The 17729-nt window shown below is 37.0% G+C and overlaps 1 protein-coding gene across 3 annotated transcripts in view; it reads left to right on the top strand.

The window, feature by feature from the left end:
- The window catches only part of ECHDC1 (ethylmalonyl-CoA decarboxylase 1), a 41190-nt gene that overhangs the window by 5194 nt on the left and 18267 nt on the right, over window positions 1–17729 (top strand). For all 3 annotated transcript variants that reach the window (XM_030945149.1, XM_030945151.1, XM_030945150.1), the window contains 4 exons: window positions 2011–2232; window positions 7041–7183; window positions 11964–12016; window positions 14138–14218. In XM_030945149.1, the coding sequence (XP_030801009.1) occupies window positions 2013–2232; window positions 7041–7183; window positions 11964–12016; window positions 14138–14218 (497 nt within the window). In that variant the 5' untranslated portion in view covers window positions 2011–2012. The remainder of the gene's footprint in view (window positions 1–2010; window positions 2233–7040; window positions 7184–11963; window positions 12017–14137; window positions 14219–17729) is intronic.

Genomic DNA, 17729 nt, shown 5'->3' on the forward strand with positions numbered 1-17729 from the left:
TTTTTAAATCTCTGAAAGGTGGTAGCTGAAGTGTTGCAGACTATTAGAATGTGCATAGATGGAGAGTGTTTGGGTGCAGCAGCAGTCAGGGAATGTTTTTTATGAAGTAATGAATCTTGTATTCAATTAGATTTTATACTTGATTAAATTTTGTAATTAGTTTCATTAGTTTACGTTTTGGAAAAGTTCATCATGACAGATTAAAGCCTTGTTTGCCAACAGATATTAAAAAAATCATCCCTTTAAGTTTTCTTGTGCAGATGATTTTATAATGCGTAGATTTGTGTAGGCCTTACTAGTTTCTTTGTGTTGAGCTTATGAGATCCTGATGTATTGGTGGGTGCGGTTTGGCAGGACACGTATGAATCTACTGGCATAGATGGCTCTTCACAGTTGCCTGGTATTGCTGCATGTACCTTCACATCCCATAGTGTGGTTGCTCTGCAAACTCCTCCCTCCTTTGAATGGGGACTATACCTGTACCAACTGAAGCATTTTCAAGTTTAGTGTAAAATGGTACAGCCAGTAACAAGATAAGTGTTCACCTGACGGGGCTGTTCACTTATTTCATTAGGAGCTAATTGTCTGTGGTTTTTAATGTGCATTTACTTGATCATGTGTAAATAATAAAGGTTTTCAAAAATGTTGAGTCTGTAAGATACCCTGAACAGCGCATACAATATAGCTGGCACCAAATTCTGTCTCAGTGGGTGTGTTTGTGTTCTGAGTTCACCTTAGAAAAACTTGCCAATTTTGAAAGTATCTTGTTTCTGCCAAATATGATTCTGAAACAAAGAAGATCTTTTCCCAGTTAAAAAAATGAGCATCTACCATGTCTTCTGAATGGCCAAGCCCATTAAAAAGTATGTTGGGGCAAAGATAGGACTACTCTATCAAATTGCAAAATAACTAACTTTTTGGTTTTTTTTTTTTTCCATGTCCTGTGGGGGTTCTTTTGATTCACATTCTGATTGGTTTCTAAGATGACTTTATTTCCAGATCAGCTGTTTTCAGTTCAGACTTTACCCAGTTTCTTTCAAGTCACTTGTAAACTTCTTTCTCCAGTAGACCCATTTCCAGAGTAAATAAATTAAGGCAGAGATGCAGATCAAGTGATAATTACTTTCTTGTTATTTCCTGATCTACAGTCATACACTGTAGAGTGGAAATAGCAGAGGAATAGGCCATGGGTATACCGGTACACAGAAATACTTTTCACGAATTATTACCTGTTTAAAAGGCAAGTATGGCGCTCAATGCATAATACTGCTGCACACTTTTCATCCTTTGGAGCACTACACAGACTCTGTGCCCAAATGAGATTAACTCAAAGTGCTGCTGGGATGACTGGGAAAAGCACATAGCAATCAAAGGCTAGGCAGACTAATTAGTTTTAAGATGGGGTGTGACAACTGTGTTAATGGAATTAGGTGACGGGGAACAGACTTTGATATAAGAATGATCTTCAGTTCTTAATTTTTAAGTTCCTCAGGTATTTCTCTGGGGAAGGCCCTGCTCTAATAGTTGCTTACAGAAAAGCAGGACATCCAGATCTTGAAAGCTGTGGGATTTGATAGGATTTTTCCTCCATTATAGGTGTGTTTGGGGGTCTTGGTATTTTTTTAGAGGGAAGGGTGAGGGAGGGTTTGGAAGAGTAATACAGAGTAAATAGGTCTAGTGGAATATGTAGTTTTTTCTGTAGTTTTTGAGCCTCTTGTTTTCTGCACACTAAGATTTTTTGGTAAATTTTACAAGGAAATATTTTAAAAGGTGTTAATAGCTGGCTTAACTACTAAAATCACTCCATAAAACTCCTTCTGTTTATTTGTGACGGTAGATTCAAATTAAGAATTTTGCTAATATATTTGCAGTGATTTCTGTCAACTGTTATGGTTGTATCACCTTTTTATCAGTTTCTGCTATCATACTTCTCTCTTTCTCAGAGGACTGAAGTGGATTTCAAAGGAAGTTTCCTAATTTTTTTTTCCCCCTCACTCCATGTATTTCCAGAAATGGCCCTTGCTCTGTGGAAGAACTTTCTTCAGATTACACTGAAAAGGATACTACAACAAAGAAGATTGTCACTGTATAATGGTGCTCATGGCTATGATGAAGAATTGATAAAGAAGAAACTTCAGCAGTTTTCTGGAGGATCCATCAACCTTTCCAAAGAAGACAATGGCATTGCAATACTTACTTTGAATAACCCAAAGTTAATGAATGCCTTTACAGGTATTAATTAATTGATAGGATTACTGGTTGGTCTTGGTCTTTCACCTGTTCAGTTACCTGTTTTGATATTTTGCCTAAAGAAAGAGAAACACTCTGCTTTACCACACCTTAGTTAAAAGAGTAAATGTGTTTATTCTGATGTGCAGCAAATGTGTCCACTGTTTTGTAGTAACTTTGCTATACATTCTCAATGACACAAGGACTGTCTTGCAGAAGGTGCTTCTCCCCATGTTGTTTAAGTGTTAGCACAGTTCTGCCACTGAGCTCCTTCTTGCATCTCCTCTCATTTTGTCATCACTGCTCTGGAAATATGGAAGTCATTTTTGTGGGCATGAGACGATGCCACCTCCCTTTTATAGGTGATATAGAAAGAAAGACTGAGTTTATTGCTTGGTTCTTTACCTAAAGCCTTCCCTGTGCATTAAACTGCTGTACTTTGGTCTTTTCCACTTACCCAAACTGGCTTCCATTTGTTCTTCATTTGCCTTATGTCTTAAATATCTGTGACTAGTTAATTAAAGATCAGATGAGCTGGGTATTCTCAGCTGTTGCAGGTCAGTGATCTATTTAATATGCTTTTGCACTGGAGAATATTTAGCTATCAAAACCAAGTGCCCTATTTTATTAATCTTGTATTATGAGAGGGTTTTGTTCTCCAAGTTGAGTATATTTGCTGTCTCTTCTTAATTATCTTGATTATTCCAATTTATGCCACTCTCTTCAGATGTGAGTGGTGCAGGTCCAGGGTGTGAATCTGCTTGAGCTGGAGCTGTGCATAAGCCTTTATTGTAAGAATGATTTTATCTGTTAATATTTTGATGGGGATGCTTTTGTGTCGTTTTGCTAATTTCTTTGTTGCTGTTCTGTCTTCCTGCCCAGTTCTCACTGTTCCTTTGCTGTGAGCAAACATTTTGCAACCTACTAGCAAAGTGTGCCCTTTACATGCAGAATGTCAATCTAGTCTTTCCACTTGTGATTGTTAGCTGAAAGGAACCTAAGAGACCAGCAGAATTGGTGGTAATGCATCCACATGTTTCTGCATTCTCTTTTGTTTTGCTTTAAAAAATCATGTATAAAATCATTACCAAACTTGAGAAATTGTAGCTAAAAGATGTTAGCATAGGGATTGTCCTTCTGCATGCCCCCCTGTCAGCATACATGTGGTTATACAATCATAATTACATGGTTGTTTCTCCTTTTTCTACAGATTGGTTTCTGTTTTTGACTCAAAACAAAACTGTGCAACGTACACCCTGTAGACTGTGTGCTTTTAGCTTATTTGTTGTGGAAGTTGAAAGGGGCATGCAAAGTGAGCTGTAAGAGCAAAAGGAGAGAGCAGACTGCTTTTTTTCTGCTCTTTGAAGATCAGGAGTAATAAAAGTAAAATTGCTTAACCCAAACTTTCATAGAAACTGGCAAATATGTTCTCTGTTTTCTATGTGCTTGGCAGGAGGGGCTCAGAAGTGATTGGTAGCTGTGCTGAGAAGATGCAGCTGCCATTTAGGCAGGTGATAGCTGTTCTTTGCCTATACAATGTTCCGTGTAATGTTAATGTGCTGAAATCATATCACACATCTGGAGATGAGCACCCAAAATTAGCAGACATTTTCTCTCTGGCTCAGTCAGTTGTCTGTAAAATAATCTCTTCTCTCCTTACAGGACTGCTGTGAAAATAACTTATTAGTGTATGTCAATTAGATGTTCTAGTAGCAAAGAGCTACAAAAACCACTGAGGAACTTAATAGCTCTGTCTTTGTTATGGATCCTCATTAGCATATAACAAATGAGCCATGGGATCAGGCAGTTCTGTTTTAAAGCAGTGTGTAGAGAGCTGCACTCCATTTTGCTAGACAATAGCAAAAAAATAAAAAATTGCTCAAGCAGATCTTACTGCCAGTTCAAGAGATGCTCCTTCTTTATGCTGTACCCCTCTGCCAGAGACTTTTGTTTACATGGGAGAGAGAGTAGAAGCAAAATCAGGCTGATCCCTTCGCTGCTGCAGTGAATGGTATGGCATCTTAATTTATACTGATCTTAATTTAATTTTTAACATTATTATTTGTAAAATGCAGTTGCTGAGAAACTACCAGGACCTTAATCCTTTGCCTTCAGCTGTGTATCAAATAATGCTCTTCAAGGGGCAGGATGGGGTGTGCTAGCCCTGAATTACCTCAGCAGAACCTGCTTCACTTCATCAGCCAGAGCTGTAGATACAGCTACCTCCCCATCAAAATCTGTTAATTCTGTGTCTCAGAGCTTCTGAATGGTGGCAGATGTGAATTTATATATCCATGCATGCTCCCTCTAGAAAGCTGCAAAACATTATTAAACTGTTGAGGAAAATTCTATTTTCCAGGCATTTACTTTACACAGCAGTTTTTTATCTCAAAGGAATTATGTTTATTCTAAGCTTGAGCAACTCCTGAAATCAAAAACAGAACAAAATTGTTGGCAAATTGCTAATGGGTGGTACGGAGATTGTTATGCCTTTTTTCTCTTCTTAATTGGAATCTGATAGCCACCTGTTTGAAACGGTCTCTCTGGAAACAAATGCTAATAATATCAGTTTAAGCCTGGTAGAGCCAATTTCAGCAACCCAACCTCTCACTGAACTAAACTTGAATGTAGTTTAAAAGAGAAGAAAGCTAACCTGTAGGAATTAGAAAATAATGATGATAGTTTTTATTTTCTAGAATTTACTTGGAAACATTTTTTCTCAGATTATAGTTAAAATACAAACAAATTATTAATTCTGTAAAGAGCATGAACTTAGTGGTATCAAATACTGAAATACTAAGATTGGCAGAATGAGAATTTGCTTTAGTGTTGTGCCTTCTTCATTATGTCAAACATCAGGAAGTATACCTGTTGGTAAAATAATAGTTCAGTGGTGTCAGGAATGGAAAAGAGCCTCTCAGAGGAGGATTGAACAGGCTCTGGCCGGTGTCTTTTGTCCCCTGCTATTGCATGTAACAAGCTCATATTTTTTCAGTTAACTCAGTTTTTTTCTTGGAATAATCTGTGGGAAGACTCTTCAATACCTCACTGCTTTGCCTATTAAAAAAACCACAAACAGTGGTTCTGCTGTATTTGACTCTAGCAGTGCTTGGATGCCATCCCAAATATCTTTCTGTTAAGAAGACTTAAGAAGGAAAATATGCAAGAAGTGAAATCCACAGGGTTAATGCACACCTGTTTGAACAGCAGCATTTGCAGAAAAGTTGTTGAGTGTGCCATCAGGCTGGAAAAGCATTTCAAGTGAAGACCCACAAAAATCTCATCTAGGCCTAGTTCTGCTCAGTATTTTCATTTCTGGCTTGGATGATGAAACAGAAAGTGAACTGCTGAAATGGTCAGATGACTCCATATTAGGAGAGCTTGCAAGATTATTTTTTGGAGTAGAGGAGAGGCATTCAGTGATCTTGATTAGCTGCTGCAATCAGCTCAAGATCAACAGGGTGAAATGCAGTGAAAACAAATGTAATGTGCCACATACAAAAAGGATGACCAAATTAGAAATACAGAAAGGAAAGCAACTGGCAAAACTGCTGGGATTTTTTAGAGGATTATAGTGTGGACTTGACAGTGGGTAAAAAAAAACCCAACTCAATGCTATTCTGGTATATAATATGTAATATATATAATATGTAATGTCCACTTGATTATTGGCTACCTCAGAAACATTGTCAAACTGTGTTATTGCAGTGTCTGACACCAAGCCTAAGGGATAAATACTTGACTGAGTGTTCACTCTTGATGTGGGATGGGGAAGCTTACTTCATAATGAACTGTAAGGAAAAAAACCATAAGAAAGAAAACATAAATGTCGCCTGGAATAGCTGCTAATGGGAGATTTCAGAAGAGAATGAGACCTGTGCATGCATGCATAGAGTTAAAAAAGCAGCACTGTTGGCAGAGGAGAGAGTCCTTGAGAGTATTAATCAAAAGCACATTTCTATCTGAAGAATGTAGCCATGTCCGTCTAAATTCTTGTCAAAGAAGGGTAAAGCTGAGTGTCATTAGCCTGTATGTACTCTGCTTTCTGAAATTAGTTTCTGTACATGTTTTCTCTTAAGTATATCACTGGACAGTCATAGGCATTCAGAGAGGAAGAGCTTTGAATTAATGCAGGTACATTCCATTGATGTGGAAGATGCTGCTGTCTAGGATGGGCTCTAGAAACAGGAGTTTGTAGAGTTCCGTGTCAGGAGGGGTACTAAAGCAAATATGATGTTTATGATGTTTTATGATGAATTGGATGTTTAAACAAGAAATAAAAAGCTAGTACTGTATGATGATATGCTTTATAAAGAGAGTCTTTTTAGAAAGAAACCTTTGTTAACATTGACTGGTTGTGCCTTGAACCCACCCTGGACATGATTCTTTTCTATTCTCTGCTAATTGTTTGGGCAGGGAGGAATGTCAGTAACTTCAAAATGACTGGTTGGAGAGATCTGGATGGATACAGATAAATTCATCTGTCCTGAATGTATGCAATTGCAAGCAGAAATACAACAGGCAGAGGGTTTTTGTTTGTTGATTTTGTTTTGTTTTGGTTTGGGGCTTTCTTGAGTGTAACACAAATATTCTTCATACAGAATATCCTTTGGAACTTTGGGAAGTGCATCCTTGGAGAACAAATGTATGCCAGTGACTGTGTGCAGGATTTAAGATGATACTTTCTGTTGTGATTTTAAGCCCATCACTTATTAACTGTAACTTGGTTTTGGTGGTGGGAAATGTAACAAAAAACATTATGGTGATAATAATTTCTTGTTAAAAATTTTGTTTCTCCCCTCTTGTGGCAGGCACTATGATGGTAGAGCTCCAGGAGAGGGTAACTGAACTGGAAAACTGGAAAGATGGCAAAGGTCTTATAATCCATGGTGCAGGAAACACTTTTTGCTCAGGATCTGATTTGAATGTAGTCAAAGAAATATCCAATTCCCAGGCAAGTATTAGTACACATTAAGGTTTTGGAGAAAAAATTAATTTTTTTAGATTGTTTTGGACAGAAGTGTTGCACTACACTTCTGCAGTTTTACATACAGGTCACAAAATGGAGCTTTAATGGTCAAAAAGAGTGCTGTCAGCCCCTTCAAGCTGTGATTTAAGTGTTATTGTAAATGATTCATAACTCTAAATTCCTACACTAGATGTTCTTTCTAGCCTTTTCTTTTAAAAGTGTCATTTCAGTTTCTCACAGCAATATATGGTGAATTTGCTCGTCAGATAAAGTGTGCTTCTCTAGTTTGACCTTTAGAAACAGATAAAAGTAATAATTTCTCCTATTCTAAAGTAAAAAAAAGAAATTTAAGTAGAATGGCTGCTATTACAGAAAGGTTTCTATTTTATCAAAGCTGTGCTTGTACCTGCGTGAAATGGAAGAACAGATGCAATTCTTGTGCTATACTTGAGTCATATGAGTCTTGTGTGTATCTATGAAGTTGCAGACGTTGGGGTTTGATGGCAATTTTTTGCTCATGCCCCCCAGAGGACAACTTTCACATGTGCTACAGTTCTTTCTTTGAGTTAATGTGTGGGCTTGGCAATGTGTGAAATAGGGTTTTGCCAGCTGCCAGGGAAGAGGGTCTTCCTGTGCTGCTGATCTGCAGTTGTGGTAAGTGCCAATCCTGGTGCTTTTTTGTGGCCTCTGCAAGTTTCAGGATTTAACCATGTAAATGAAACATTTAATTTGCCCTTCCAGTATGAATATCAACACAAAACTGGTTAATCTGATATTTGTATTTAGTGATGATTTTTTTTTCTGTTGATAAAACTAAATATCATAAACCCCACAATGTCTTAGATTTTATTTTTGGCCTTGTAAAATAAAAAAGACAGTCCAGTTTTCAAAGGGTATAGGACATTTTGTTTCCTTTTGGGAACACCACAAGAGAGATGCTTTTCTTATTACAGAAATGTCATGCTTTATAGTATAAATGGATTTGGGGGACATTTTAATCTGGATATTTTATAAGAACTGGTAGTTTAAAAATATAGATGTAGATGTGATTTTTTTCTAAATTGATTTTTTTTATTTTGATCTGCAATTCTTAACTTCTTTGAGTATTATACCAACAGAAAAGGAGCTGAAGCCAAGCAAGGTCAGTTGTTTTCTTATTTGCAGTCTAGGCTTTTCTTCAGAGTTCTGCATTTAGTAAATCTCAGTGATTCTGCTTCCATACATTTTGTATTCTCTCTGTATGCTTATACAAATTACTTGGAGCCACTGCAGTGGCAGAGAGGGCTCTTGCAAGGACTAGGTTTGATAACAGATATACTGGACAGAATGAAATATATACGTGTTATAACTTTGTTGAGAATTCTCTACACATAATCTAGATCTCATGCTAGTATTGAAATTAAAGCCTGAGTCACCAGAAATGCTCCAAGAATAGTTAAACATAGTTGCTTTTCTATTTCCTTTGGAGAGTTCCAGCTATTTATCTGTTACTGAGAGTTTCTTTATAATAGCTCCTAAAGCATCTGTTTGGTGGGATTTAATAGTCTTTATTAAGTGAAGCTTTATTAGAATGTGGAATAGCATTTGCTGTTCTTCAGTCTTACAGAACTCTTCTCTCTAACTTGCTGCAGATGAGTGTTTCGTCTGGCTTCAGGTTAAGTTTTCTGTCCATAGGCATCTTCAAGGCAAAAAAAAAAAAAAAGGTGAATAGCTTCGTGCCTGAACTGATATGTCTTTTAGAGTATCACAGAATATTCTGAGTTGGAAGGGGCCCACAGGGATGATCGAGTCCAACTTCTAAGTGAATGGATTGAACCCGCAATCTGTCATTATTAGTACCATGCTCAAACAACTGAGCTGTCCTTTATCTATTTTTTTCAAGGCTGCTTTAGCCCATAGCTTTTAGTAATTGCAGAAAACACTTATATTTTAACCAACCGGTTGGTTGAGGGAGGACTGTATTTTTCATAATTTTCAGTACAGTTTGCTTTTCCCTGTGGTGCAGAATAAGGGCCAAGAATCCTGAAGGATTTTCGTGCCCCCTAGTGGCTCTTTGTCCTCCTCTTCCCCTTCATTCTTTTTCTCTTTCTTTGTACACCTTCTCTCATGTTCAATTGTTCCTAACTCTGAAGCAAACCTCGGTCCCCTGCCTGTTTTTCTTTTCTGAGTGCTAACATTACATAACCAAATCACAGAAGGTAAATGACTAGTGGAATTTAAATAAAAAATATTTTTCCTTCTGTCTTTATAAGGCTTTGTAAGCTGTTCCAAGAGCAAGAACCTCATTCTTGAGTGAGACTTGAAAAGTTGCCTAGCTGAAAAGCAAGAATAGCTCTTAAAGCAACAGCTCAGAGAAAGAAGCACAAAGGAGAATTTTGCTTTCCTTGTCCCTGTCTAGAAGCCCTAGGACAGAGGTTCCCAAACATAAGCTGTGGAGGGAGGACTTTGGAGCAGTTGGAGATAATATGTAAATTATGTTCTGCCTGTAGTGCAAATGGATTCAAAGCTCTTGCAGCAATAAGAGCCAGCATTACAGTTTTCTAGTTTATGAAGGTGACTTTCTTCTTCCCTGCCTCTCCTAGGCCCACACCAAGCTATTAATCCTTTTCTTCCATATGTAGTGCATTTTACTGCATTTTGCCTCCCTTTCTGCTAGTTAGATGTCTTCTTATTTCAAGGACAGTCTTAGAGCTGCAAATATAATTATTCTACTAGACTGCAGTGAACACCTCTTAGTCAGAGAATTTTATCTGAATAGTAGCCTTATTTTTCTTGTCAGGAAGGTTTGAAGGGTTTATTTGCCAGGACTCAAGCAATTGCTTTTTTTTTGCTTGTTGTTTTTTTTTTTTAAGGAGTGTTTTCTGTGCAGGCATTTTTTCCATGGGATACACAGTAATCTCTCTACCACCTGAGAGAATGAAGACTTTATTTTTGTCTGCTCAGACATAAATGCATTTTTCAAGTTTGTCTGTTCTGGAATTAATCTTTAATTACCATTTTGGATTTTGTCATGAGTTGAGAAGGCCAGTTTGAATGCAAGGATTCTGCTGTGATGAAGCGAAAAATTGTGTTCTCTGAAGAGCTTTTGTGCAGCTTCATCCTGACAGTTGTAATATGGGAATTGTGCAAGTCTGTGTCTGAGAACTGGTACCTCGTATGTTTGTGTGGACTTTGAACTTAGCTACTAAGGCAGCTATCACAAAGGGTTTGAATGTTCTTTAATTTGGAGTGGAAATATTGCTACTGTTCTTAGGGGGTGTAGGAGGTGGCTACAGTGATAATTAAAAGCCTTTTTATAAATTAACAGGTGCTAAAATTTTCAAGCAGCCCTTTAGTGTAGTAAAACTAAATATGCTGGTTCTTGTGTAACAATTGTCATGGCGCTCACATCTGCCAGAGATCTGCACCTAAACATCATAATGCTGGTTGGCTTTGGGCAGAGTAGCTCTTGGGAATACATGACTAAATGGACAATAAATCACCTGCAATTGGCCTACTGTTATTTCAAGGTTCTATTCCAAAGATGTACTGAAGACTAAGTGCATATATTTTCCTTCCCGGAGGTATGAGTCAGAGGCTTTTAATTCAGGCAGGTTCTCTAAATTGCCAGCTTTTGTAAAACCGTGTTTTAGAAATTAGTAATTTCTGTTAAAGAGATTGGTTTGGTTTGTTTGGATTTTTTTCTTTATTATTTGAAAGATGTGCTGAAATTTTTACCTACTGTTTTTTTATTTCTGCGATGTCCAAGCATAATGTTTTTCTTTTGTCTGGGATAAATAATAAGTGTTGTTCAATTCAGTGTGTATATGAACATGGTGGTTCTAGATCATTTAGTCCAGTTATTTGTCAAGTTTCTGATTAATTCTAGACGTCTGAGAAAGCGGACAACAACAGGGAAGGCAGATAGATAATGATTTTGTCTCAAAATATTTTCTTAGCTTCCAGCAATTTGTGACTAAGGCTTCTAGAGCTAGAGGTGCTGCCTTCTATGTAATAACCTTTTGTTGCTGTTCCTGTTGTGAGTTTATGTAGTTCTTGAAATCATGTAGAGGGTGTAATGCCCTTCTGCCAAGCGTTCCACATTTAAACTACGCATTGTAGGAAGAAATATTTATTTTGAACGTATTTTATTGGGAGCCCTTCAGTTCTTGTACTAGATTAGAAATAAATTATTGTATCTTTTTCACTTTTGATTGCAAGGAGGTGTAAAACACAAAGGATGTGAGACATAAGAACAATCTTCTTTCTGGTTTGGTTTTTAATTTGTTTCAGTGTTTTGTGGTTTGGTGTTTTTAGTTTTCTTTTTTTAGCTAAAATGCTTTTGGCCCAAACAATAAAAGATTAAATTGGTAAATTGTATCTTGTCTAAAACTTGATGGATTTGGGACAGTAAAAAGTATGTAGCACACTGTGGCTTTGTACAGAATTTGAAAATTCAGATTTATGTGTGTTCCAATTGAAGTGAGAAGAGGAAATTAGGAGGAAACACATAGAAATTCCGTTTTGCAATTACTTTAACAGTGGTTTAATTTTAACTGAAATTTATATAAGTCAGTTGAGTTCTGATTTTTTTTTTTTAACCCGATTTATACTAGGTTTTCTATTTGTGCATAGTGGGGTTGGGCTAGAATTTGGGCAACATGAACCAGAGACAAAACCCAGCTGAAGTAAATATAAAGAATGCTACTCCTGTTTACTTCATCTATGTGTTTAATTGCTTCACATTAAGATCATGTAACATTTTTTAACTTCCTGTTCATTGTAGGATGGGATGAATATGTGCATGTTTATGCAAAACACCTTAACCAGACTTATGAGGTAATATATTTTATTTACCCATTTATGAAGTAATTATAAGTATCAGAATGTATTTTGGCTAACTCTTTAACAAGATGTTTAAAGATAAATATGTATGTATGTAAACATGTGTGTTATATATGTAATTTTGAATCCCAGACCTTGTATTCACACGTGTTAATCAGGTAGGTATTTATGGATTTAAATTAGACCTTAACATTTTGTAGCTATTACACTTTCTAGAGACTGGAACAGGAAAAAAAGCCCTTAGGTTTAGATGTGTAGAGTTAGGACATACCCAGAATTAAGGAAATCTAGGCCTTCAGATTTTCTGAAACTCAACCTCTCTAACTCATTGGAAGTTGGTAACTCTTAAATAACAAGCAGCAACAGGTTATGCAGCCTACATAGGAAACATTTATTTGATATATTTATTTTATTTATTTTGATATTTTATTTTATTTATTTTTATTTTATTTATTTTGATATTTTATTTTATTTTTTAATTTATTTTGATATATTTATTTTATTTATTTGATATTTTTATTTATTTGATATATTTATTTATATATCTTGCCACTTCGCAAGAGGAGTGTGTCAGTTCTACCATCTGGTAATTCTGAAAACAACACCCTTTCCTTTAGACTTAGCTTCCCTTAAGAAGTCAAGTTTCGAGCAAATCCATTTGAGGTAGAGTCTATGTTTTTCTGCTTAGAGCTCTTTGAAGATGAATATTCTTTGTTTTCAAATATTCATTGTTTTCAAATAATCTGTATGAGAAAATGTTATGAATTAACATTTTTTCTGTAAAATTACCCAGGAGATTGGAAACTTACATTAGTAGTACTGTAAGGGATCCTCAGGATTGGAAGCCATTTGCATAAGCTTGTCTCCATATAATCGAAATTGATGGGGCAAAGCTAAGAGGAGGAAGATGTGTGAAGATTTAAGTCCCCACCTCAGGTGTGTAGACTTAGTGTATCTTTAAGCCATGGTTCAGGGGGAGCACTGAGCTGCTGTCTGGGGACATCTGTTGTAGATGGGATTAGCCTCCCTCAGAGCTGAGGCTGACTGATCCTGAGAGAGGTGCCTCAAATGGATTAGAGTCTGGATGTAGCCATCTTTGGACCCACATCTTCTGCTTTCTCATAAAGCACAGGAAAAATGAGATTGCCCTCTTCCAGTGGGTTCTCTTGTACCATGTATTGTATGAACTGTGCTGCAGCTTGTAAGTGAACTTGGGCTGTAAGAAAGTGTTGGTGCTTCTGTTGAAGGAGAACTAAAACCAGACATGTGGTTATAATTAGGATGCTGACTTCTGAATGTGGTTTGTAAACTGCTCAAAAAGCTAAATATCTCTTCATAGTAAAAGATGAAACAGCTGTATTAATGTGCAAATTTTGTGACTAACCAGCTGCCTTCATTTCTTAAGGAACTTGCCTTATCCTAAGTCACTGTTCATTAGTATTCATTTCACATCAGCAGTGGGGAAACTTTTCCTTCCCTCTGTCCTTTGAATTACCTTGAACATGATTAAATACCTTGAACATGATTAAATACAACACCAACAAAGGTAACAGATTGCTGCTTTCCTCAAAAGGTTTTGTCTGCAAAAAAAGTTTTGTTGATGACTGAGATAGTAGCACTCTGTTTGAAGAAGCTGCTGAAGCTGTCATGGTAGATCTCATTAATTTTAGATAACTCAGCCCTTCAGTTCTTTGTGTCTCTTTCTGCTGCTTTCTGTGGTGTAGTGGCTTAGAGTAGAATCTTGTGTTGCTATCCTGTCACTCCTCACAGGTAGTCTTTTTAGATATATTCTATAGCAGGTATTTTTCATAACGTATATTTCAGTACATTAGCAGGTATTTTTCATAACATGTATTTCAGTGATCTTTATTTTGATTCCATTTAAAATATCTGTGTTGCTGTTTCATTCTGGGATTCTGTATCAATTTTGCAATAGTAATTTTGACATAAGTGGAATTGGTGTTGTGCCGACTGCCCACAAAGATGTAGTTATTTGATTAAATTGGAGCAATATATTTTTCTCAACTTTTACTGTAGAAATGGTTTGGTTGAAATGTTTTTTAATTTCTGAAAGGCTAAAAGCAAGAATTTTGCTTACTAAAGTCTCTTGTGCAGGTTGCCTTTGATCAGTGTTGCACTAGTTCAAGGAAAAGCTTTTGGAGGAGGAGCAGAACTTACCACAGCATGTGATTTCAGGTAAGGCTAACAAGTGTGTAGCTGTTATGTTGGGTCAGTGATTTAATGACTGTACCATGAGGTAGCACTTCTACCAGGAGTAACGTTCCTGGGTTCCAAGGCATTTGCAACAGAATTTTGTCATCAGACTTCACAGGAAAAGTTGTGGTTTCTGCCAGGTTATGTAGTTTGAATCACTGCGTAAAACGAGAGCAGTAAGGCACTTCAGCAACTGACTGCTTTACACACCAAGTGGGTCCAACTCACTCCTGAGTGAGAGGTAGGAGGCTTGCAAAATAGTATCTCCCTGTGTCTCTTTTTGTGAATGTCATAAAAATAAGTTAATTAATAAATCTCTTCACTACTCTTGTATTTCTTGTTCTGGGTTTATTATTTGTAGCATAATTTTGTACTGCACAGCTGTTTAAACAAGAATTTGAGGTACAGAGGAAAACAAATGAGGTTTCATCCCTGTTTTTTTTTTTTTACATGCACGTGCAGGGATTTGCTAGCATGAAACAACTGGCAAAAAAAGGAGGGCTTTAATTAAACAGGCAGAACAGGAATGGGAAGACACTAAAGTAATAAAATGTCACTTTATATAAACCATTGCTAATGTGTAAACAGACTACAGATGTAGCAGGATAAGCACAGTGGGCTGTATCTCTGAAAATGAGGAGCCTTTAGTGAGGTTTTCATCTAAGAAAAGGAAATGTGCTCTTGAACAGGGCCTTAGTGCCTGAAGTGGGAAAGGAATTGTCCTGAACAAGCTGAAAGAAGGTACACTCAAAAGTAAAGTAAACTAGAATATTACAGTGCTGTTCCAGGTATCAGGACCAGGCTTCGGATAGAGGAGATGGTATCTGCATTGTCTGAGCCACTTGGAAGCAGCCTTCCTTTGCTTTGAAAGTAGATGTGGCTGGATCTTCATATCTGCTCAGCACACAGTGAGCTGAAGCCCCAGCTGTGATGTGAGTCCAGACTGTGTTACAAATAGCAGAGAGGCTCTGTGTTTGACAGCTGCAGTGCTGGCAGGAGAATGCACCTGCGAGACTCAGCAGACCTTTCTGTATCTGTGAGCCTGTTGACAGAAAGTGTTTCTTGTTATCTCTAAATAGGCGTTTAGGGAATGGGAAATATAATGAAATGGAAATCTTTTGGCTTTTTAAAATATGTACTCTCTACTTACACTCCAACTATGCTGTTTTGACATGCTGTGTAATTATAGGCATTATCAAGTAGCTCTTATTTGCATGAATTGAGCAGCTGCAATTCCTCTCATGCAGTGCCATAATTTTCGTAATAACTACAGCTGTTGATCCATCTTCCATTACTTTCTACACACCCATCCAGTGCAACTAAATAACAGCCATTCAGGAGCAGCAAATGGGACTTAATTAATAACAGCAACAAGACAGAGAAACATACTCTGTGCTGTTATTGCTCTTGAATTTGAGAATTTTGATGCTGGTGGACAAAATTCCAGGGATTTTTTGAGGACTGTAAGTAGATATTAGTGGAATAGGTATTCTGTTGTCAGTCACTAGATGACAAAAGATGAACATGAGACAGAAATCAGAGATTTGTTTTCTTCTTTGAATAATCTGTTTGAACATTTTATTTTTTAAAAACAAAATGAGTTTGTTGTGGTTGCTTTTAATTCTAGATTTTCAAATACAGTTCTGTTTTTCACAGTCTCTGTTTAAACTACCAAACTGCGTGGTTTTGGCCTGAAATATTTTCTTATTTTTATCTCTGTCACTTTGTACTACATTAACTATACTGATATAGTTTGAGCAACTCACTTGAACCAAAATGATCCAGATACCTCCTTTGAAATGTGGTCTGGCAGCGTGATACACATCTCTACTAAAATACAGGTATGGACAAGTCCAATTTTAAGATAGCTGAGGTGGTTGAAGATATTACTGATACATTCTTCCTGTAGCGGTTCTTGTGGCTAATTGTCTCGCTCTGTTTTAAGCTGGCTCATTTTAAATTGGATTGGGGCTTGTGTGAACTTCGGCACGTTTATTGCTGAAATAAGGACAATGATAAAAAGTGAAAGCATCTTAAGTTAGTCCACATTTAATCTGGAGGAAGGGGTCTTCTCAAAACATCTTCTTCAGTCTTAGCTGTTTTATGTGTTGCTGCAGTATGGCTCTCCAGTAAAGTAGTATTCTTATAAAGATCATAAACATGTTACTGGAGGAAAAAAAATCAGACCAAATCCAGAAAAGTGCAAGGTAATTAATTTCCTTTCAGACTTTCTGATATGAAAATTGGAAAGATAAAGCTTCTGACACTAGAATTATTCATCTCAATTATTACTGAAAAACTGGGTGATGTAGAAGGGTGCAAGTATGAAACTTGCTCAGACAGCTAAGCATTTTAGTAATATTTTCAAGGAATACTGACTTTTTTCAATGTGCCACAGTTGAGCGCATGAAGGTGGCTCATGTTTTCTGCTGCCAGATGTTAATGTATTTTACAGCTCTGCGTGACACTGCAGCCATTTCAGTGAGGTGCAGAAGTGAATGTGATGTTGAATTTAGTGATGGAATTTCACAAATAATCGAGGTGTCTGCTTTGGGTTCCTTTATGCAGAAACTTGAAATGTGTCTTGTACTTACACAATGTATGAAGGCAAGGAGAGCAGATTTGGCAGGATTCATTGAGGACTTTACACAGGAAAACAGGAATGGTCTTGGATTTTTAGGCAATAAGCTGACAGGTACAGGGAAGAGACAGTTAGTAATGAATCCATCTGTGCAATTAGCAGATCACAGTCTCTGAGTATGGTTGCTGCAATGCGCTACCAGATAATAGCCAGAATAACTTTGAACTCTGAGCTGTCTTGTCTTCTATTGCATGTTGGTGCCTTTGAGAAATCTCGCTGGGACAATGTCTGTGTAGGTCTTTTACACACATCTACGACTTCAAAAATTTGGTCCTACCTCACCTGGCAAATGGACTTCCATTGTATCTGAGAGCTTCTGAGACACAGAGTATCTTTCCCCCACCTCCTTTTTCCTCTCTGATGCTGCTGCAGTCCAGGTAGAGGTCTGTCTGTGTCCCTGCCATGTCAATCAAATTTAAAAGTTGGTGTCTTAAGGCAGAGGTTGAGAGTGCAGAGATGGAAAACTGCTCATTTCTCATGTCATTGATCTCAGAATGGGCTCGTAGATAGAGACAGCAGTGATTTCGTTTTCTTCTTTAGAAAATAAATTCATGAACTATAATTTCTTCAGCTGTAGCTGATGTTGCACAGTTAAATTGCAAAGGGCCAGTTTCATTACTGTTATAAGTGCTGAGCTAACTATTAGCTTATGCTAATAATACTGCATTTATCAAATTTGCCTTCTTTCATTTTAGCGGTGTGTTTTCTGTATTTCTGTGAAATATGTAGGCATGCTTAGTATTACATTTTAAGGTGTTAAATATGTTCCGTGAAACACTTAGTAAGAGATGAAATTAAATGTTATTAAGTAGCTTTTGGTGTATGTGTTCCTGTGATAATTTATGTTTATTT

The sequence above is a fragment of the Camarhynchus parvulus genome, chromosome 3, assembly GCF_901933205.1.
Source record: "Camarhynchus parvulus chromosome 3, STF_HiC, whole genome shotgun sequence".
Taxonomy (NCBI): domain Eukaryota; kingdom Metazoa; phylum Chordata; class Aves; order Passeriformes; family Thraupidae; genus Camarhynchus; species Camarhynchus parvulus.